Genomic DNA, 24,673 nt, shown 5'->3' on the forward strand with positions numbered 1-24,673 from the left:
TGTGTGGGGATGCACAGCGTGCGCTAACGACGAAAAGCTCGTAACGTGTTTTTTTTTAAAGTCTGCAATCGACTTACTGGTTAGTGGCGCTGGCATTTCGGGCTTGGTCTCTTCCATGCAGATCTCCGGGGCGCATTCTGAAAAAAGAAGACAAGTTAGTCTAGAGCCCCGTTTAATCTATCGCATGACGATCACGCTTCACTCCGGTCGAAGTATTAAAATGCAAACATGCGAGAGAAATATGTGCAGCAAACCGAAATGGACTGGCTTTAAGCGTGCATGGAATTTCGTTGGTTTGCATCTAGTGGGGCACTTTTATTTGTATGATCTTTGTAGTTCATGAAACGTTGCTTAATGTTTATTAAAAAAATAATTACCATTTTTTGGATAGCGTTTACACTATAGAAACATATGCTCTATTTTTTGAAGTTGTATGTACATATTGTGACGTATGCTACGTTTCAGGTTACCTAGGTATCTGTTGCAGACGATAAAATATACAGTCAAACGTAGGTATGGAGTATTTACAATGATATTATTCATTCCTTTCCTTCGCTACGAAAGCTACGAATACTCGTCGGGTGCTACGAATGCACGTTTCGTAGCATTCGTAATATTATTTGTAGCAACATATTTTTCTTAAAGGTACACCACACTAGAGTCCGCGAATGGTTTCGCCCGCGTCCCGTGTAACACTACCTCTGTATATGTATATTTAAAAAGTGCTATAGCGTACCTCGATAAATTGGCTGTCAAACACAGTAATAATTTTTCAAATCGGCCACTATTTTTTGAGAACTTTAGTTAGTACAGTAACAGAGTTAACAGTAGTAGAGATTTAGACCAAATAGCCGCTTCTCACTTTTCGTAATTGTATTCGCCACCACTTGGGCTCGTTACAAATCGTAATAAGTGCAATGCTGTTACACTATTCTGACCATTACTCTGCTTATCCTCATGTGGATTGGCGAGCGTTATATAACATTCTATCTAAACAACAATATCATATTATATTGTACCCGCTTAATGCTGTCCTCAATAACAGCTAAACAAAGGCATGATATGACGCCACATTGTTCGTGATAGTGCAAAGTGACCGTGATCGCCGCTAGGGGGCGCCCCGACGTTCCGTCCTCTAGTTATACGAATATTTGCAATGCATGAAGCCGATCCCACCGGGCCCGTCATCGAATTTGACTGCGCTCCATATAAAAGGTTTTTTTTTTTGAAAATCGATTTACAGTTTGTCAATGTAAAAAAGTAACTGAGTTAACTGGGATAAAAATGTCTAGTTCAAATTGTACGCGAATATTTTTGAAGCGTTTTCAAATTTGTAATAAGTGTTATTTGTATATAAAGTTTGTGAGTTCAGAGTTTGTTCTTTCTGCATTCATTGATTTTTTCTATTGTAAACCGCCAAAGAAATTTTGTTATGTTTTGATCCATTTATTTTATTGATCTACCTATTAATGAAAGAGCTTCATCTTAGATTTCCTTGAATACATTTACAACGATTCGTTTTAGATAGTCAACACAAAATCTATACAAGGTTACACCCGTATTATTATAATGTTATATTTATTCTGATATGAAATAGGTAATAAAAGTTAACGTAAAAACCTATAAAAATAATTAAACTTAAAAGATTATTGGTCGGTAATGGCTGATAGAATTCGTTAGGTGTTAGAATTATTAAAAATCTTTAGTTACTCAAATTCCTAACAAACTTATTCAATAAATTTTCCAATTACAGAACTGTGCCAATTAAAGAAGTTTGTTATTTACTTTTCATTCCTCCAGTGATTAGGTTTTGTGTAGTAAGTTTATCTTTGAATTTATTTTTTATTTTTGAATTAATTATCTTGAGGTTTCACAGCAGATAATACGATTGTGCGTAATCGCTTTTCTCTGTGCTATCTTCAATATAATAAAAACAAAGGTTTAAAGTCAAAGCGCTTCTCGGAACTCGATACATGTTACATATTTCCGCCAAAAATACCTGACCTTTTACAAAGGCATCGATATCGAAGATAAGAGAATCAAACGCATTGTTTTCCCAATAAATCGTTCATTTCGGTTTACACGGCTTTTGAATGAAGATCCATTTAACACGTTATCGATGGTCAGTTATCGAGTTACCTGAGTACATTTCAATTTTACCGAACGCCACTACTCGCTAGCGGCGATTTTCAAATTTTATTTTAGTTCGTTTAATTGCAATTTACATAACTATAACGTACCTAATAATTTTATCAATGATCTAACCGGTGTCGCGATCATTATTAACTACATTAATTAACCTAATATAACTTAAATTGATATAATGTTTGTTTTGAAAGTACTATAAAACATTTAGATGCTTACAATGTTCTTTATCTTTTAGAACTTGTCGTGTTAAACGGGCTGTGAAAAGATAGACATAACCTGCACACCGCAATTTGAAAGAGTAGTTTTAATGGAAAGTCGCATCTTATCAGCCTTATTCAGCAGACAATGCTCCAGTATTCTACAGTTTGTGCTATAAATGTCACCGCATTTGTTACTTCAAATAAGTAGAACATTTTATCTATTTCTGTTGCTTCAGTTCGCTCGAAAATATGTGGTACTCATCTGGAGCTGAGATAACCTGCAATATACCTTCTTGAACTAGATCCGTGTACACAAAATATCTTGGCGTTAGATAGACGGACAAGTTCGACACCGTCAAATTGAATTTGACGCCCGCCAATCGAGTTTGAGGTGGGAATTCGTGGGGGCAAGAGGGTAAGAACTGCTTTTAGTTATAGCGTTTCAGCTTTACCATGGAATTGGTCGTATCATAGAAAAGTGGATTTTAAAAAAGAAATTGCTATTTATTGGTTTCTTGTGGCGATAGCTTGGTTATAGTGAGAAATATTGTTCGGTAAGGTAGATGAGTTGAAAACGTGTTTTTCTCTGTGTTAAGGCAATTTTTTGAAAATCTGTCACTAAGAGATAATAAGTAGGTAAACTTTTGCATTTAAACATAACTCGCTAGATGACGAAACAGAAACGTAAAGAATAGCTTTGAAAACTTTTATTTTCACGATTTAGTCAGCAGACCCTTTTTGACATAAGGACAGACACGGACTGATTAGTGGCAGCAAAAAGGCTCAATTTCCACCCTTTCGGTAGATACCCTTAAAACTCTTTCCTCATTCACGTTGGCCTCATTTTGTCAAAAGTTTCTTTTAAAAATAATAAATTATCTGCGATCGGTTTAAAAATGATAAAATTCTTTTTACATTTAACTTTTTATTTGCAATCGTTCCAGTCCACAAAGTGAACGTCCTGTATACATATACAGGCATTTCATAAAGGTAATGAAATGTAAAACTGTGTCGGATGGGACTGAATCAGCTGCGTGGAAAAACAAAGTGTCCAAACGAGATATTACGGTGGAAGTCACAATATTTGTGTTGACTCGATTTCAGCGCGAATATTGGTGTCGCACATTGTGGCTCGCCTAAAATGGGCCGACAGATACAAAGGTATATTATATGAGTGTTCTATTGTTAGCAACTGCATCGTTTTAGGGCGCTCTTGCATGAGCGTTTTTCCGCGCGATGACGCTCGGTTCATATCGTGCGTATACGAGCGACAATAAAGAGTACCTAAAATTGCGTGACAGGTTGCCTCCAAGGCTTAACTAATATTTATTAATATTTTGTACTTGGAAAGCCGATCGTATTTGCTCGATAAAATCCGATAGTGTGAAACCGCTGTTAGCTTAGTTTGTAGCTTTAGGATTAAATTATATCGCACACTGTATGGCATAATCAAAATTTAACGCGCGTGTTTATAGTAGGTTTGCCGATCGACCTTCTTCGACCTTGACGCTTATATGTACGTGTGTAGGGGCATTATTCAAATGAGAAGCCCTGCTGACGTCGCGCTCCGCTGTTATCTTTGAACTTTGATTGCCGCTGAAATTTTATTAATTTTATCATGCGCAGTTTTGGTTAATGAGGCGTTATATGATAATGGTTTTACAAATAATTATTGTAGTAGCGAATAACACTTAGTTTCCCTTATACAATACCCAATATGTAGTGGGAAAAAGTAGGTTTTAAGAAAATTCGAGCTTCGTAGTGAAAAACGTCGTTCAACCGACCGATTACGTTAACACTGTGTAGGAGTAATTGGCCCTAAATATTAGATGTGTTTTATCGCTTCATCAACATCTCACTTGATATTCCTTACATATTTAATTATTTCTAGCTAGAATACCTCGTAAGATATACATAGATGTCTAGATTATTGGTAGCTTTAATTACACTGAATGTAGGTGCTAGTCGTACCAAACATTTATTGCTAAAGGGCTACATTCTTTCCATGTTTAAGTGTTGAGAGTCTTTGCGAACCTAACTCTGTATATTCGCCCCTTGGTCACGTAATCACGTTCAATATAATATTTTCATCTATCTTTCATAATAATCTGCCAGAAAATATTTCAGTGGGTATTTGTATATCAAAATGTAATGAACATGGTTAATGGTTTATTAAAAAATACTTTGATGGGCGTGAGTTTTCACGGACTATAAATATTAATTAAAATATTAAGAAAATTGGAAAATTAATGCTTTATTTATTAAAATCTTAAATCACCTTTACTTGAGGAAAAATAGCTTGGCTTATCCATGGAGCAAAGTATATCTGTCGATATTTTCTCTTCTAAACGTACCATTTGTCGGCTAAAAATGTAACCGAGTTAGCTTGCTTATTTTGCCAAAGATACGAACAAACTTCGGCAAGAAAAATGTAATTTCGGAAGGAGTACAGTTCTACAATATAATTCCTACTAATATAGGTAAAGAGGTTGCCGTCGTTTAAAGCATTCAAGAGTCAACTGGCCCAACATTTAATAAAAAAACAGCAAAGCATTTTCCCAAATTATTTGATTATGATATCGTCTTAAACGAATGTAACACTCAATAAGCAATTATGTATCGACGAACTCGATGTTTTTTTATAAGGTAAACGTACCAATAGTCGTCGGATTTCGGAAATCGCTGACTTTGAAGCGCTACTGTGCGTTAAATATTCAATAGAAAATGAAAATTTTTGCATGACGTGATAGAGTATTTATTCGTTATTCTAATTAACTAATGTTTTATTAATCATTTTGATGGATTTATGTACTTATTAAGGCAAAAGTAAAAAAAGGGCGATTTGTACCAATAGTCGTCTGATTTGTACGGATACTCGTCAAATATTCCCAGTACTCGTCAACTTTTAATGCTAATCTAAACTCTCTGCCCTTGAACATAAAGTTCAAGTTATGTACACTTTTTTGTGCTTGAATTTGTTTAGCACACTTGTGCCTTTGAAACATAATCTGTTAGAAGAGCAGGTATTCAATAAAACAGATATATACAGTGTAGTTGCATTTTAATTTATATCCCTATCTATCAAACGCTTGGAATCACAAAATCAGTCTATAATATATATGTTATATTTCTTAATTATAATAACCATGCAGTCATGTGCATATGTAGCACGAGTAAAATTATTACTATTAAAATATTTAAATTTTAAAATGAAATAATTAGTTTTCACAAAAAATAAAAGCCACATTGATTATATAGCTTTCCGCGAAATAATTACTAACATTCATAAATATGTAGGTAAGGATGTCATTCATCAGAACTTTGTACTGCTTAGCGCATGCTAAGTAAGATTTGCAAAGATCAAACACTGTTATCGGCAGGTGCCATAGTTCCTTTAGTAATCCCCATTCCCAGTCCATTAGCATCCCATCCCAATAGCCCTAGTAGTTTTATTCCATATTTAGCAATAGTTTATAACACAGAACCGGGGATTGTCCTTGGGTACGTTTCTATAATGTATACAGCGATAATCGTCGGTTTTGTGTTGCCATTTCATTAAAGTTGTCTCAAAAGGGCTTCAGCGTGTTGGCTTCGGCCCCACGTTCGCCTTCCAAAAATCCGGGACTCAGTAGTCCCGTGGTCGGGTAGAAACATACAAGATAATATCAGATAATAATCTTAATTAGCCCCGCAGGACATCTGAAGCGGATGACGGGGAGTACCGACCCCGCGGGGCTATATATACTAAGTACTCCAGGGAGAGTATACTGTCCCTGTCCTGCTTCACTCCGGCCAAATAGGTCTCCCGCCTCTGGCTTGCCTTTATTGGCCGTCCAGAGTGGAGTCGCTAGAGCAGGGTTAGTAGCCTGGCTCGGAGGGTAGGTGCCTCGTGGTAAGTGACGATTGAGCCGGTGATGCTGGACCCGCAGGGAGCGCGTGATCTGCGTTTAAAGTCCGCCGCGGTATCCTCACCCTTCAGCCGCTCATGTCATAATCAGTGACTGATTCCCGGGGGGCCAGTAAGTGAGCTGGCGAGCCTCCACCTGCCATTTTAACATGTATTTTATACATTGTCATCGGCAGGTGCCATAGTTCCTATAGTTTCCTATATCCTAATCCACTAACATCCCAACGCAATAGCCCAAGTAGTTTTCCTCCATAGTTTAGCACAGAACCAGGGATTGTCCTTGGGTTCATTTCTATAGTATATTTATACAGGGATAATTGTCGGTTTTGTGTCACCATTTCATTAAAGTTGTTTCAAAAGGGCCTTTTTAAATTTTCTTGCTGCATCTGATGTTGTGGCCCCTTGATTTACAGCTTCTATGACTTTTAAAAGGCCCTCTTGCTTGTAGTTTCTTTCAGTCATGATTTGCAATTAAAATTACAAGCATGCAATCACTAGGTACATACAATTTTAAATAAAAAAATCTTACTTAAGATTACTCTTTACCCATCAATATCGAATACGACAAGCGAAGAAGTGACAGCGATGGAAGCTTTGTCATCTTAGTTTTAAAATTGATTTTAATATTAGTGTAAGAACAGTCAATTTTTGCTTACCACAAATTGTAATCCAAGCGTACAAAGGCTAGTGGTAGACCTACTTGTACCCAAAGCGGTAGACATGTATCGCGTGTCCTTAATCGAATGGCGGAGGACTACAGTGGCCAATATATAACTAAAAAAAACACTCGCAGAAAGTGCATAAGTACTTATAGAAAACAGGGAATTTAACCATTAAGAAACATATTAATTGAATCGAATAACATAACTGTGAACGTGCATCTAGAACCAGCAGAGTAAAATTTACCTCTAAGAAAAAGCTTAAAAGAAACGCAGTTTTATCAACAAATGTAGTCTAAACCTTAAATATGTTTGTTCTAGAGAGTTAACAATTTTGTAAAAGTCCCGATATTAGCTATTTATTCGCATTTTGTACTGTAAAACACAAAATATCCTCATTATGACGAGATTAGGTGCAACTTTTGAGCATGTCCCAATAGTCGTCATAATAATTCTAAAATTGACGGGTTTTGGGTCAAATTGGAGTTTTAAAGTACCAATAGATGTCACATTAAAAAAACATATCTTCTACGTTAAAAGTATTCCAAATTGCATATTACATCGTCAGCAAATAAACTTAACTATCTAATTAAACAAAGAAACATACCACAGACCCCACTGGAGTTATGTAAATCAAAACACAAAACCACGTGCTGAGTTTCATTTTTGACAGCTGAACTTCACGAAAATACGATTTTGTTAGGGCACACACGTTTCGACTAACATATCTCCGATGCCATGACTGTTAAAACCCCGTATTGTCATTTCAATTGTGCAATATATTATCAACAATATGTTGACATATAAACCGGCCCATTTTAAGTTCTGTAGAAATAATAAATAAAAGTTTTTAGATTAATTGACGACTATTGGGGCATGACGACTTCACCCGCGTTTACCTTATTAATAGCCTGTTTATTATTGTTATCATGTAAGTGACTGTCTTTTTTGAAAATAAATATCTTTGAACCTAAAACAATTTACCTATACTTGTCGGACGACTAAAGTCGACTAGCTGCACTATTTTAACTTTTGCCACTAAATATTAACAAGCAACAAGCAAGCTTGAAAATGTTTCTTAATGGATGCATTTGAGTTAAAAAGTTGGTATGCTTTTAACAAAACGTCAATAAGCTATGCTTTTAGAAGAAACACTACTGAAATATAGTAAATTGTCATTATTTTATTTTGGAAGTATTTATCCCACCAAAAACATTAAATGTAAAAAAAGCCAATCCTCTACGCAATTCCTCCACCGTAAAAAGTTTTGAGATCGCATAGAAGCCAAGTCCTGTTCAACTTTATTTGTAATAATAAATCACTATTTTGTGACCAAATCAATAGTTTCGTTCACTTTACAATAATATTGACTTGGCCATGAGCACAATAAACTACAAATATAATACAGCATATCTTGGAGAGGTGAAAGTCAATCATGAAGTTTAATATCACAGAATTAAATACTTTTAGTTTTTTCAATTGTTACTAAATGACCGACAGTCAGTATCATCCAAAATCATGAACTGCACATTTACTATGGTGCATGTTTGGTCCATGGTGATCTCAAATTCCAATCAGTCCAATCGTAAAAACATGTCCATATAGAATGTATCAATTCAATGGTTATACACATTATTTCAGGGAGCGACTATTAACTTGTGCTCATGGCCAAGACAATATTATTGTAATGTGAACAAAACTATTGATATAGTCACAAAATATTGATTTATTATTACAAATAAAGTTGAACAGGACTTGGCTTCTATGCGATCTCAAAACTTTTTACGGTGGAGGAATTGCGTAGAGGATTGGCTTTTTTTACATTTAATGTTTTTGGTGGGATCTAATTTATTTTTTGTAGGTCTCCTTCTTCTCTAAGTATATAACAAATTAAATTAACTTACATGCAACTAACTAAATATATAACAAACTAAATATGTAGACCTAAATTAGCACGTAAACAACATTTTTTTTAAATAAATTAAACAATTTCGAAATTGTCGAATTTTTTAATCGAATATCTTTTAGAATAAAAGAGATTTATTTCAGAGGTAGATGGCGCTATCACATGAAATTATTTTTTAACTAAAAACCGTAGCGCGATTTAGACCAGGACAACGCCATCTATCGAGCGAGCATGCAGTATTTATCGCACTGCATTAATATGAAAGATTTTATCATTATTCATTTTATTTTAACCTAGATTTTTTATTCATATGTATGTATATTTAATACATAATAACAATATACCACACTACGTAACAATAAAACAAATAGTAACATTTTGTACATAAATAAATAACAAAGTTATCAATGCAGTCAAAATTCATACACAATGTTCTTGAAAAACCGCAAATATAAATTTGTTTCCTATTTTTTTATTAAGTTTTAAGGTTTTTATAATTTTCCCTTTATATGTAGCCAATAACCTATCTTGGTGCCAAATTTGAAGGTTCTAAGTTTGCTAGAAGTACCTTAGACTTTTGATGATCGGTCAGTGAGTGAGTCAGTGACAAAATGGTGTAACTTTGATCGCTCATAACTCGTAAACTATTTATTCAAATTTCTTGTAATTTTGGGACTGAGCTTGTTCTAATACTTACTCTTGGTCATCGAAAACCTAAACTCCTAGCTTTGTTCACATGGAAGATACAGGGGGCTGAAATAGCCGCGAAACGCTTCGAGAAAAGATGGTACGGCCGTGCCCGCTTTGCTCGAGTCTTGGCTGGGGCACTGCCGTGCCCTCAGATGTGCTATTTTGTACCCGTCATGTGTTTTAGCCTAGAAGATAAATAGCGTTACACATTCAGATATTCAATTTAATAAAACAAAATGTCGGTTCGGAAAGTTGTTAGCAAAATTGTTAACACGTCAAACTTTTTTTCGTTTTCAACAAATTACTTTGTGATATATCCAATATATGTAGTAAAAAGTGTAGCCGTTATATCGATTCATCCAATTAAACAATTACTCCGATTTGAACAATTAAATTGTTTACGTCGAACACATAACTAAGTAATTTTAATATCATGTTACCTGTTCAAAATGCAAACAAGTAACTTTTTCGAATGAAATACCAAATTGATTCCAAAAATAAAGTTTATTTCCCATTTTCAATTTTTCAATTTCGTAGGTACTTTCAAATATTTTTTTATAATATATAAAACAGGCAATATTCTGAAAACACAGCATTAAGGAATGTCGCATAACGCCGTGTCCAGTCGCGTCGGTCTGCAAGCGACCGACTGCGGTATTTTCCTTCGTGGAACATTCTAGAATTTCCATATTGGACCATACGTAGTCGTCACTGGGGCGTCACGCTTAAAAGGTGAGATTGGCAACACGCCAGCGTTCCTTCGTTCCAATGTAATATCTGTGTTGAGGCTTTGTTTGTTAACTTCTGAGCAAATGTTAAGGTTTACGACGGAGATTATTCATTCGAAATGGCTGCCGTTCTGTTACTGCAGCGTATGTAATATTTAAGGCAGCTATATGGTTAAAATTATATTTAGTCAATTAATTAAACAGAGTTTGCTTCTGTTTGGAAAATTATATCAGTATTTTGTACGTTAAAATGGATTTAGAGATGGATCTTTGCAAAAGCAAGGAAATTATGAAATATCGCACACCATGTAGAAGCTTAAGTCATTCTACGGAAAAAATGTTCGGAGCAGCTGCTTGACCGTTGGAACAAGTCGATTTGTTGAATAAATCGATTCGATACCAAATATAACCAAATTCCGACGGCTTTACAGCGCAAAGGTCTTCTTACACGAAGGAAATACGCGGAACGAATGTGATGATACGATCGGTCAGCGTCGAGTCGACGTTAATACGTGTGCTTCGATCGACTTCCAATCGAGTCGTTCGATCTGCGCTAATCAGATTATGAGGAGCAGTGTGTCGTGACTCGCACTCTGCTCAAACAGATTATACATTCATCGGGGATTATTCTCAGCTAGACTAATTCTAATAGGAATACTGTTTCTGAGTATCGACCGCCACTAGGTACGAAATAACGCTGAAATATTGATTCGATAAAAAAGTGGCAATTTGTAATTAGGTAATGTACTAAGTACACAAATTAAAAGAGCTTGCCAATTTAAGCAAGGCCGAACCTTGCAGCAACGTTTTAAAATTTAAATAATTGTTCGCTGCTGCGATCGTAGCTTCGCGAGGCTAATTTAATCTTAGACTGTTAACTTAGTAAGATGATTAATCTATACGCGAAGCCTTCATAAATCTTAGAGGTCGTTATAGCCGAAATGTAGGTACGTTAAACAGTAAAAATGTATAGGTATAACATTAGCTACGGCGTCCGACTCTGATTATATTTTTACAGCTAGGGTGCGAAAATAACCTTAACATTAATGAAAAGTCCTACGCCACATTTTACTCCTGAACGGAGAAAAATTGTTAGCTCGACTATTTCATTAGCATTTTATTTTATAGCAGTGTGATAGATGCCTGAGTGTTATAATTACATCTACATCTATTACATACACACTTCTTAAGTAGAGTAGTAAACATTCCTTATATATTATTTTACTTTTCTTTTCGATTAAACTGTGTATGGTTAACCTCCTTTCAGGTAATCACCTGGGACGGATTTGCTCTTAAATAGACCACAAGTCACATTATAGCAGGCTTTTATAACTTTAACTTTTGTCTATCTCTAAAAGGTCCATTTATGTTTGTCAAACTGCCTGAAAAATATAACCTTTTTCAAACAACGCAACCGATATTTTCACGAATGAAATAAATTATTTGTAGCCGTTCATAAAGCGGCTTATTAACAAACAAATAGCGACAATGATTGAATTTGTTTCAAACAATTTTGATATTTCTATGAAAGAAAAATAAAAAATGAATCGGTAATCGGTTTGCGAACTCGCATTTTGGTCGTATGGTGTCTTAAAATAGGTTACACGTGTGACGATACCTACTGAAACAGGGTTAGTGTAGTTTGACAGCCCCCTTACTACCTTCTGAGAATAATATTCTTACCCTTAAAGTTAAGCCATTTTGGCAGGCTATAATAAAGAGAAGGCACCCAATATCGTTGTAAAAACTTTCATGTTATACTATCAACAACAACGACGTACTTAAGTATTAATCGTTTTGTGTACTTGCTTTCAGTTTTGTGCCCTGAAATCTCTTGAGAATCAGCCATCGAAAAACTTTTTATAAAAAATGGAAAGTTGCGGGCAAAATCTATCAACGACTTTGGATATAGACAACTCAGTTTCTTCGGATTTGTATTTGAGATTTCTTTGTAACTTTCTTTCGTTTCTTCTAACTTCTACTAGTGTTTTTGTTAAATCAGTAGCGTAGATTTTAATTGCCGTTTAAAATTGAGAGTTGCACTTATTTCTAGACTGGTTCAAAACTAGCGGTATATCGATTTTTAACCGCATATACGCGCATTTTTTTCAAACGCTTGCACGAGCGTTGACACTCTTTCAAGCGCACACAACCTTACTGAACAGAACTACTGACTCGAGTATGTAATTCCAGTACGAACCAACCTATGTAGGATTAAGTTCATTAAACAGTACTCAAAGCGAATGATCGGTTAAAGCGATGCGGTGCAGGGGTCGTTGACCTTTTGTTTTGGCATTCGATATAGCCTGGAATAATGAAATGCAGGATTGCTGAAATAAAAGAACAACTGCACCACTCGTTACCGTGTAGGTACTGTATGAACGTTTGATGTGCTAAATGAATGAAAGCATACCCATCTAGTGCCAACTTTCGGAACGAAAGTAAAAAAGCTGAGTTGAAATGAAAAAGTGTTTTTTTGTTTAAGTCAGTTAGATGGGTAATTTTGCGACAAAGTGGATTCTAGAGGTCTATTCATATTTTTCGCAATTCGTTTATAAAGGTATTTGATGGTCGAAATTAATTAAGCATCTATGGTTTCGCCCAGACAATTTCATCCATCTTATTCAGTTAGTATAAGTTTTGAATAAAATGAAAAATCATAAACTATTCCTCATAACTGTTGTTGTTGTACTAATTTTATTTATGTGCGATGAGAAATGTCGCTACTCTTAGTGCCATTTATCTCTGTCAGTCTGGCGAACTTATTGCTTACTCGGGGTACAACACAAATCTTTACCTATTACATGATCGTACAATATGCACAGAAATATGTAGAGCAAAATATCACTTTTGTACGTTCGTACCTATATCCACTGGAAGCCGACCCCAACTCAGTTGGTAAAAGGATCGGGAGATGATGGTACATACATACCTAATAATAGGTACCCATTTAATTGGTTTTTAATCTACTTAAGCTTGATATTACGAAGTTAAGTATGAATAAATCGTTTTGGTAGGGTCCTCTGATCACACACGTTCTTATTTCATTTCAAGCTCCATTGCTTCGGATAACGAGAAAAAATTGCAAAGGTACCGTCCACCGCTTAATGTTCCGGCAAAAAAATCGGAGAATCTAGGTAGATATAAATTAACCCTACATAAAATTATAGTAGAAAAAATTCATCTGCTGTCATTGAACATCTTTGGCAGTCGTTACTACGGTACATCTTTGGTAGTCTGAAGCCAGTAAAAGTTTGACTACGAGTCTGACCAGGGGGTATTGGGTTGCCCGGGAAACTAGGTTGAGGAGGTCAGATAGGCAGTCGCTCCTTGTAAAACACTGGTACACTGGTGGTTGAGAAAAGGCTGCTAAAACTACTCAAGTATATGAAGATCCGTGAGTAATCTACAATTGGCTATGACATAGGTATAAACAGTGATCACTGTATACTTGATAGTGATTCCAATGAAACTTTTTAATGGGTCTATTACATAAATGATGAGTATACGGGAGCTATTAAGAAAAAGGCATTGATGAAGTTGAAAAGAGAGTCGGGAAAGGTTTTTCCGCCTCCTGTAAAGTTGACTTTTTATAAGTATTTTTTGTCTCTTCGCCGTCGGTCGATACGTACTTTTGTGAAAAAATGAGGCCGTTGGACTTTTCTATGTAACATTAAAATTTCAGTACGAAGGTTTTACTATACCTAGTTGCCATAATTTTAAAAGATTTTCACGATTATTAGTTTAATCTAAATGAACACTACATACAGGTGCAATTTATCACACTGTGAATGAATAATCGTCGGTCGGCTGCATCCTTCCATTATACGCGTATTATCGGCTGCGATGGGTTATATCCTCGCTGCAATAACCAGCAAATACTCGCTATATTTCGTAAATCCTATCGGCAAATCATATTAGCGGCTTTAATACTATTGTGACTCGCTAAACTAGAACATTTCCCTAAGCATTTATCGGGCAGGTTAGAACTACGAGTACGAGTAGTTTGAAAGCTGTGGGTTACGTGAACAGGTAGGCTGAATGATAAATGAAACGTCAGTCAAAAGTATTAAAGTATCCCATTATGTGTATCATGTAAGGGCTTAAAATAAATGAAGTATTTAGTTCAAACATTTGTTTGAAAATAAAAAGAAAAGCTATTTTCCGATCTTCATCATTATTAGTTCTTAAACTAATCAGCAGTGAAAGATAAAAAGCCTACCATAAAAATAATCTTAAAAATGTCCCGAAATGTTAACTGCTAGTTGCTAAGTCGCTTGGTTTAACAAAGCTAAGCATTAAGCTGAAGCTGAAATAGCAAATAATCACAATAAAGAGTCCCCAAAAAAATTACGTAAGGCCATTGACAGAGAGACCAGACAAAAACTGTGACATGGGTTTAGTGGCACGGTTCTAATGAAGAAAACAACAGGGCTACATAAAGCAGTGTTCTTCCAACCACGTGGGAGCTCCGTGTTTATATGAAGACACTCCACGATGTTCGTGTTCGCGCACATTAGTGCGGGGCCGTGAATGTCAGCCTAAACTGGCGGCTTACAATCCGAGGTAGAAGGATTGGCTCGGCGCCAGCTCCTTGCCATGTCTGTCTCTGCATACGAATGAGTATGCCTAAGGATGTCGTAATTAAAAAATATCGCACCAGATGTTAATCATGTAGATTTATAACAACAACAGAACAATGTAACCAGGAATTTTGCGTTAAAATCCACTTACCTACTCGCAGGAAATAATGTTTCATTTTAATAAATGAATTCAGCTACATTTAAACAGCTCACTTTTGCGGAATATTCATAGAATTTTACAAATAATGAGCATCGGGCATCGGGTAACCAATTAGTAAAATCCAAATGCACTAAGCTAACCTGGAGAATTTCAAATTCGTGGCATATTTCACTAATATAATAATAACGAGCACTATTCCGTGCGCGTTCGTTATTTTGTAGAAACATAACATGTGTTATTTCGTATATGAGGGGGCTCTGGTATTTTACTGAGAATTGTTGCAATGCATTCAGAGTATAACATCGTAGTAGTTACGAGAATAATGAGGTATTAGTAGGATTAGTAATAGGAACAGCAAACGGTTCCTATCTGATATTCGATGACGTCTCACAAACGGTTCGTTAACGGGTCCTGGAAGCAGTTTCCGAATATCCTACAAAGGAGTAACGTGCCTTTGATGTTGACAGACAAGCTGATATGCACGAAACTATTGAATGAATTCGTCTGCCGCGAATAGGATCTCGATATAGCCAAAGACATCATGTTATGTCTTCAGCCTATAGAATTGATTAAATGGTAGTCAGATACACGCACTGAACGTTTCTGAATAGAGGACAACTATTCACAAACAAATTCAAAAGTATTTTGTCGAAAAGAGTTTATCTAAAGCTTAGCAAGGAATAAACGAAATAAAAATAATAGTTTAAAAAAACGCTTTTAAAAATCACAAAATAACTATTAGATTTCGTTTGATGAAAGAAAGCGTTTAGCGTTTATGTTAAGAAGCGTGTTTTTTAGTTTTTTAAACTATTATTTTTATTGTATACTTCTGACAGCAAACCCTTTGATTTGATACCTTATCATGGGGGTGCATCAAACAGCCATTTGGGGAGGCCGCCATATTGGATTTGTAATGACTTTTCTTAGCTAGTCATGTTTTGTCTTCAAAACTCAGCGCGTGAGCAAAATTTCATCCTAATCGAAGATCTAAAATTACATACATTGTTACAAGTGAAGTCGAAATAAGCGTGTTAATAAAATGATTTTTGTCCTGCTAATTGAAAACATTTTATGAAACTACAATTTTGGAAGGTGAGTGCTCAAAACTACAATAGATACTGTTGAGCAACTGGTCCATAGAGGTAACTAACCTAACCTGACCTGGTCATGTTCATTGCCCTGTCGCCTCGTGCAAGGTGAGGCGGCTTTGTTACAATTACGCACGCCGAACAGGTGTGATATTGTTAGGAGATTCCACGAAATGCACGTCGGAATCGCATCTTAACTGGATTTGTGAATGAAGTGGCTGTGGCCAACCTGTCAGTCTGTGTTCCCTTAATTGCTTGCTCTTGTATTAATATGGTAACAATTATGTCTCGTCTGTTAAAATTAAAATTGTGTAGGTACCGCGTAGCACACTACGGTAACCGGGATCTTGGATTCTACTTGATTGAAAAACTTCTTTTTTTTTACTTTGTGGGCTCATGTGCCGAATTGAAAACTTTATATCAAAACCTAATCCAGCTATTATTCGAAAGAATTATATTTATATGTCTTTCCGATTTTAACCACCAGCGATAAAACCTCTACAATACCTAGAGTTTCTCTCAATTGTCAATCGAATATAAAGAGGAATACGATGAACCGGTAAATAAATACTCAATTCAATATTATACAATTAGGATTCAGATTGAGTTCGCGGTACGAATGATTATTTCGATAGTATTTAGTATTTGATACACATCCATTAACCACAGTAAATTGTTGGTATCTTTCATTCCCTTTGATAGCATTTACATTCACGAAATGTTTCAATTATTGGAACATATTTCCAGGCAGAAATATAATTTAATGTTGAGCTGTCTAGTTAAGCTGAAAGCTTATTTTGACCTAGTTTGGTAAAGGTTAGGTAGATGGATGTGCTTAAAAAGTAGCACATGCTTTGCACATAATGTAAAACATAGGTGCTTAGAGAAGCTCCGGGCTTTATTGATGCAAGTGCATCGTCAAGAAGTTGTATGAAAAATGGGAATGTTTATAACGTGTTACACGAAAGAATGATGTTAAAAATTTCCTCGATATAACCTGGTCAAGTAAATCTAATAGACGTTTGTAATAAGACTCCGCTGGGAGATTGAACGTCGTTGGTGCTAATCGACCCTATTACCCTACTGCCGCAAAGCTACGGGTCAAGCTTATAGTGGTCAACCTACATAATGGATTAATTTATAAGTAGCTTCTTATTGCCAAACTAAACCTGTATATACCATGACATTACGATCTGAAGTAAAAGTACCATACATTAAAAACCAGCCAAGGGCGAGGCAGTTATCATATTCGATTTATTTTCAAAATATGTAAACTTTATTGTAGAGGTTATGTCCCCATTTATACATTTAATTGATTCCAAAGAATCCATCTTTTCAATGAGGAAAGCCGCAAAGTGCAAGTTATAAGTGTTCTTGGAATAGACGGGCTGCTGTCAACAAGAGCACAATTTGTACTATAATTTTAATTTCCTCTGTGGACGCACTTCACCGTACAATATAATGTAATTAAACGGTACAGTTGCAAAATGTTCTACAAAGTAAAACATTGAGAACGAGCTTCAACTGTTTTATTTAGAGATCGGTTTTGTGGGTACGTGGTAACTGCATCGTACGAACTTAGCGGTGGGATTGTAACTGAATAACTTATTGTTCTTCTAGCTTTCTGACGTGAGTGTTACTAGATTTTTACCGCGGCACTCCTCTAGAAGGAACTATTGAATTTAAACATCCGCATTAAAAGTACCAAATAATATTCCCTATGTCTAATTTATTTTCATAACAAGTTAAGACTCATTGTTTTCATAACTTTCTGTGAAATTGTTACGAACAAACTCAATTCTGCAATTATACCAGTGATGCGGATGAGTTTTTTTTAAACTTTCGTTTTTCAACAGTCATTTAAGTTTGTATAAATATTATGTTAAGAATTGAAATCACATGTATTTGTTTAAAAAAATCAAGCTTTTACAATGTAGTTCATAATCTACACATTAATAGTGAAGCTCTCGTCTATCAATGGTTTAGCTACGATATTATGCGATGCGATATGTAACCTCAGATCACAGACAAGATCAATTGATTGCATCTCAGCGTATCTCGACGTAATCAATTAACACTATGTACCCCTCCTATCAATTATGTTGTAGATACGACTAATGTGAGCGCTATTGTGTTACGATTAATTTATTACCTTGTGTCATAGTAGCGAATTATCTTATGATATCAATTGACATATACTGGTAATGTACACAGTATTAGGTAGATATGCAACAAGCCTTATTAAGGTCCCGCGTCCCGTCGCTCGGATAGAATAGTAGCAAGTCCTTTCTGAGGCTCTAAAGTTTTATTTATTTGTAAATATTCTTTTGTTAATTGTTATTTTTAGTTGATTTAAGGTTGTGTATATATTTTTCTATAAATACTGAACAATAAAGAAATCAGATAATTGAAAATGAAAAAGTTATACAGTGTAGTTATACCGAATAAAAAAGGCGCTGCCATAATTTTGGCATAAAAGCGAGACAGTCATACAGGCAGAGCTATTTTTGCATTTATAATATTAATAAAGTAAGGAGGGACAATACCCATTGTTCTTTTAAAAGTACCTAGGAAGGTAAATCTTATGTTTGTTCATAAACGTGAATATTTCAAAGATTGAATTAATACAGATGAGAAGGTGCTTTGAAATCGCCCATTTTCATTTAATTCTGTCGTTTGAAGTTTGTTGTTTATTGAAGTAATCTATAATATTGAAAGAGCGTAGAAGGTAGAAATAGAGTGGGATATTTTTACCATTTAATATAAAGTAGCCATTTTGCAGCGGTTTCACCCACGTCCCGTGAGAACTACTGCCCGTATCGGGATAAAGTATAATCATAAGGAAAAACATGAGTTGATACTTCTTATAATAACACCTATGATTTGTACCATGTTTTACAAAATAAAGTATCTTTATCTTTAAAAAAGTATAACCTATGCTACTCAGGAAGAGTGTAGCTATCCAGCACTGAAAGAGTTTTTGAAATTAGTCCAGTAGTTTCGGAGCCTTTACAAACATATAGCTAAAAAAAATGGTGTTACAAACGAAAAAATATTTCGTCTTTATTATATTAGCACAGATAGCATATATTAAATAACCCATGTACGGAAGTTTTGTCTACGGCGACATAAAAATGATAACAAAATTACAAAACAGTTATTCAGTAAAGTTGTTTGTAAAACAGATAGACAATAATGTCTGGCCAAAGTTTCGAACTTGAATGTTCTGCGTTAGCTTGGCTTCCTTGCAGTTAATCAATCTTTTGTCATAACTTCTGCGTAACAGCATTTAATTGAATTTATTCTATAAATAGAATAAAAGTTCTCCTATGATAACCAAAAAATTATGTCTAATTTATGTATCTAAATATAAATAAATATTAATTAAACAAGATAGTTATTAACTTCCTGGACAGCAGTTTACCGTTTGACACGTTAAAGTCATGAAAAACCCAACTTAACAAGCTTTACATTAGTTCAAAAGTCTTGTCCAATTTCGAAAACAATGCTACTCAGAAATAAATAAAGGTTCTCAATTCAAATTCAGTTATTCACTACGTTGAAACTAAACCAAGTCGTATTTAAAGAACTGAAAACGCAAACGCGGTAGTTGATATGAGTGTGGTTATAAATGTGTATGTATTCTGTGCATGTGTGTGTGTATAACTTCCACGGAGGAAGGAAAGATGAGCGGAGATGCCATAAGGTAGGTCAGGCGCCTTTTTGTAGGTCAGATAGGTAATGTGCCGACGGTAGGCAAGACCAAAACGATCAGTTGTTATTGAAGTAACGAGGCTTTTGTTTTGACGTTTGGTGTTTAAAAAAAATACTGGGTTCGAAAGTCGGCGTATGACGGAGCTTATAACGTTGCTCTTCCCCCGAACACCCGCATTTTGACGCGCTACTTTCTCAAGAGATTTTGCGTTATGACATCTCCGTTGTTCATTTTGTTCTCCATGGTAACTTCAGTGGTACGTAGAATGAGGCACCGCAAGCGCCGCAGGCTGTAGGCTGAATGCAGTCGCCTTTATATGAAACCCGAAACATGGAATAATTATGTCCTACATAACATAGCTACATGAGGAAGAATAGGCACTCGTACTTGAAGCTGGTTTCACAAATATGTATGATGTTTAAGGGTTTCTTAATTTAATGCCTTTATTTTATGTAACGTAGTTTCTTGATAAAACAATAGTTTTGCAATTGTTAAGACACTAAGCTAGTACATTATAAAATTTGCCAGTCAAAAGCCAGCATTAGATAAATAATATTCAAATAGATCCCTTAAAAAGTGTTCAAAGACATCCATAACCTGCTCACTATTTATATTTTAAATCTTGAAGAGTCTTCACCCAAGTGGGCAGAAAGCAAAGGAACTTGTTTTGGTCGCTTATACTTAGCAACTTATTAGAAAATCTCAAGCATTCTCCCGTGGCGCGGGGCCTGACTATTTAATTCTATAGGGCTGCAGAATATCTTATCATATTTAGTTGAAAATACCGAATGATGGCGAAGGCGAAACGGTGAACTGTTCTTTCTTTGATAGATCATCGAATAAAAATTAGGAAAAAAAACTTTACTTTAACATCATATCGGGTGTGTCGTACCTAATCACATTAAATTCTATCACATACACTTTACTGTGACGAAATGTAAGAAAATTAACCTAATCCATTCAGTGTCACATCATGTGTAAAGCAGAGATAAAGTTAGGAGTATCGAATGTTAACAGCTGTCAGTTTTCAAGGGAGAATTACCGTTGTTTGTAATGACTGACTCTTATATGGTGTTCTAATTCTCGCACAGTTTTACTCTAGTTAATTTGTTTGAAAAAAAAATCATTTTTTTTATTTTAGCGGTTTTTTTTTTCTTTTTGCCAATCGACATAATATATAATAAGCAGTGTTTTGTATATAGTATTTTATTTTTAGTAAAGAAGTTTAAGTTTTTTTTTTTATTTAAATAACCAGGATGATTGAATTTAATGTCATTAGGTACGACACACCCGATATATCAACACAACATTTTACCATTTACCAATTAAAGAAAAAGAACCATTCTTTCCGCAACATGGGAAGTATATCCCGTATTTTTGTTGTTGACTATATATTTGCGGGCGAGTTACTCTCCCATGCCATCGCGCCCTAGATAATCGTGTCAAGGGCAGCCTCCTCTACCCTCGAGCCCAAGCTTCCAGACCTTAAACGGAGCGTAAAATATGCTCGAATTTTATGAGACAACCGCCTGTATTGTACCCGTATCGGAAATTAGAGATAAGTAACTGTCATGTCGCCTCCTTCGCCCGCCTTGTTAGGTATTCTGATAGTGAAAAAAAAAACTTTAGAAGTATTTATATTTTGTCTTTTTGCCGTTTTTATTAGGTTGTCTTGTATGTAACTAAATATGTAATGGAAACTAGGTGCCTTGTTCGAAGAACTTATATTTTATCTTTTGTTTCTCTTAATACGCTTTTATTAGTTCGCCATGTATGTAATGCAATCTTAGGTAGCTAATTCGACCATTTTCTAAGGATTGTAGCATACCCAACAAACAAAAAATCCTCTCATAGTGGCTAAAAATGCCAAAAATAAATTTCTTATAAGAGCCGTATTAACGCTAATAAGGGTGCGTTTGGGCACAAATTACAAGAACAATAACCTCAAACCCCCCTTATATTTGCTTTATTGTCAGCTTCTTTTTCTTATATGTACTTTATTATAGCAAGCGATAAGGGAGTCAAACTAATAAAAGCAAAAGGATTTGCTCTTAAAAAGCCAACCAACCTTATACATGTTTTATAATGGCGAGCAACAAGGGAGTAAAACTTATAGCGGCAAGACAAATTCTATTTTAAAGCTATTCGCCTGAAAATCAGTGTTTGAGATTCTGCAACAAGTGTTTTGTTGAGTGATTTTTCACAGTTTGGCAGCGTCAACGAGTATTTTAAAGAAAACAAGAACCATGATTAATTTCATTTATTTTTTTTAGTGTACCTGAATCCGAGAGTACATATAGTGTGCTTGTTTATTGAGAAAACTGTGTGGGAATTCAAACGTATGATAAAATGTGGTACAAAAAGTGTAATTATATCAACGCGCCCTTGAATTTGAGTAGTTTTGACGTAAAAATGTGAATAATTATTTAGGCATGTTTTTTATAACGCTTTTACAAGGGTAATATCATTCTCACAACGTCTATTAGAAATCTATAAGATTATAAGCTCTGTAATGGCAACATTTATTCCATCTGCTATCGCCATTTTATCTACCGTTAGGGTTCCTTTCATCATTCCGTAGCTGTATTAATATTAGCTATATTACATTTTAGGTATTATCACAATGGTCGTATTTACGGAGAAGATCTGACTGTCCAAAACAAGAGATGGCCATGGAATTTGACACATTTTATCGTACGAAGAAAATGTTTTCATTGCAAATATTAGACTTTGTCAAACATACCTTCACACTTTGTGATTGGTCGTGAAAAAATAGAAGTTTTGCTACTATTCACTTATTATTTATTCAAAATTCTTATTTTGTCAAAATTGTAAAGAGTATTTGTACTACCGTTAGGCATCGTTCAGACCAAACGTATTGTCGGCCGCTGACTGTGAGCGCGCGTTACGCAGTTTAGTGCTTTTCCATATATATTGAAATTGTCGTTCACACCGAACCGACTATACGCTGTTACGTCGTCTGTTGTAGCTGACTCTCAGTGGCCGATTATTTTACTACGCGACTATGCACGGCGGACGCGGATTGGCTACGCGGACGCAGTTGCCGAATAGCGCCGCTCCGCCGCGTACGCACCGCCGCGCCTCGGTACAGCACGTCGATAATTAGGGTCCCTTTTATAATTTATATAAGCTTAAACGTATAGTACCTCATCGAATATTTTACTATCATACGAAAATATTTCTTGAACTTATTTGGATAAAGTCTATATTCGAAATATAAAGTATGAAATTGACCAAGAAAACATCTCTTCAAATTTAAGGGATGTACCCACAATCTCTTCTTTTTATTATTTTCGTCTTCCTCTAGAGCTTCGCAAATGGCAACTATCTGAATGCGCATCATTTAATTGAAATATCAGTAAAACGTTTGATTTGAAAAAAATAAATTACGCTAGTTTTATCGTTTATAAAATACTACAAGCAACTTCAAACACCGAGCCCTTTTATGTGTAGAATAGTCAGCCGCTCAGCGTACGCATCTAGTGTGAACCTAAAAGAGCCTATTCTTTTGTTCACACATGTAGCGCATCGTACGCTATAGCCTATTGTCGGCTTGGTGTGAACGCGTTCTGCAGATTGAGTCGACGTTCACACTGGGGCAGACAGTGAGTATACTCACAGTCAGCGGCGGACTATACGTTTGGTGTGAACAATCCCTTATATTCTTCTTGACTGATTTCCTGTACTTCATTGTCATCTTCCATAAAATCATTGACGGAACCCTCAAGTGATTTGTTGGTATCGGGTTTATGACTATAAGTATAAGTATTTAATGACTATGTAAGTGATTATGGATTGCGTTCATTCTTGTAAAGACCATATAAAATGCAGAATATTGTTTGTTGGGTAGACATCTTATGAAATGCTCCTATGAGTTTAAAAGTATCATAGTTAGCTTATGCATTACTATTATAAGAACAGTTAGCTAAATGAAAAGCTTTTATAAGGTTTTGAATATTATAAGGCTTAAAAGCATTGTAAATGCGCTTATGAGAATAACACATTTTCAATCCTTATTATAATCATGTAATTTGGACTTTTTATGGTTAACCCAACCAAATTATAAGAGTAAAGGTAATATTAGCCAAATCTTCTTATATTGTGCCATAATAAGGAACATTGACATAATGAAAGCGATTTTAAAGCAACTATAAGAAATTAGACCTTAAACATATAATTTTATAAGAGTATCTTGTTTGTTGGGTACTTTCCTACTGAAAATTGTCAGCTGTACCTATATAGTTTTGTCTGTTAACAATATATTAATATGGTACCGTCGAACTGTTCTGATGATGCAGCCAGGAAATGGAAACTGGAATTTCATGAAACATCGAATAACAGCAGAGTTTAATTGGTTACAAAAATCTTATAATGAACTTTGACTACAAGTAGCCGCGTTTATAAATTATAAGAACCTGTTTCCTAATGATTTATAACGTACTAATTTTTATTTATTTAATATGCGAGATTCTAGAGTCCTCGTCTACCTTCAATTATGCAATAAACCCTGCTTCTCAGCTTATACGAGATCTAACTTGAACCCGATCAACACTCCTTACCGAGTACCGTGAAGCAGGGTAGAATTTAAATATGACTGGAGTTCCACTGAAAAACTCTTTTTGTTTTTTATTAATCTCACGACATCCTCTCTTGCTTTGTTTATTTAGCAAAAAACATATTTTATTCGTACTAGTTAAAGTCACCACAGGATATTTTAATATGACAAGAAGGTTCTGTTTACCCAAAGAATTTAAAATTAAATTCCACATACGAAACTTGAAACTACACAAGACTCTTCCGGATCCAATATTGACATTATCCAGGCTTTTTACTATACCTACGTCTATAGTACTTTACGCATAAATGTA

The 24,673-nt window shown here is 35.2% G+C and overlaps 1 protein-coding gene and 1 long non-coding RNA gene across 6 annotated transcripts in view; one reads left to right on the forward strand and one right to left on the reverse strand.

The window, feature by feature from the left end:
• LOC110374484 (uncharacterized) overlaps window positions 1-24,673 on the forward strand; it is a 102,611-nt gene that overhangs the window by 25,412 nt on the left and 52,526 nt on the right. The window lies entirely within an intron of this gene.
• LOC110374481 (uncharacterized protein) overlaps window positions 1-24,673 on the reverse strand; it is a 101,205-nt gene that overhangs the window by 25,141 nt on the left and 51,391 nt on the right. For all 5 annotated transcript variants that reach the window (XM_049849328.2, XM_021332197.3, XM_021332195.3 and 2 more), the window contains exon 3: window positions 78-137. In XM_049849328.2, coding sequence (XP_049705285.1) covers window positions 78-137 — 60 coding nt within the window. The remainder of the gene's footprint in view (window positions 1-77; window positions 138-24,673) is intronic.

Source organism: Helicoverpa armigera, chromosome 1 (genome assembly GCF_030705265.1).
Source record: "Helicoverpa armigera isolate CAAS_96S chromosome 1, ASM3070526v1, whole genome shotgun sequence".
Classification (NCBI taxonomy): domain Eukaryota; kingdom Metazoa; phylum Arthropoda; class Insecta; order Lepidoptera; family Noctuidae; genus Helicoverpa; species Helicoverpa armigera.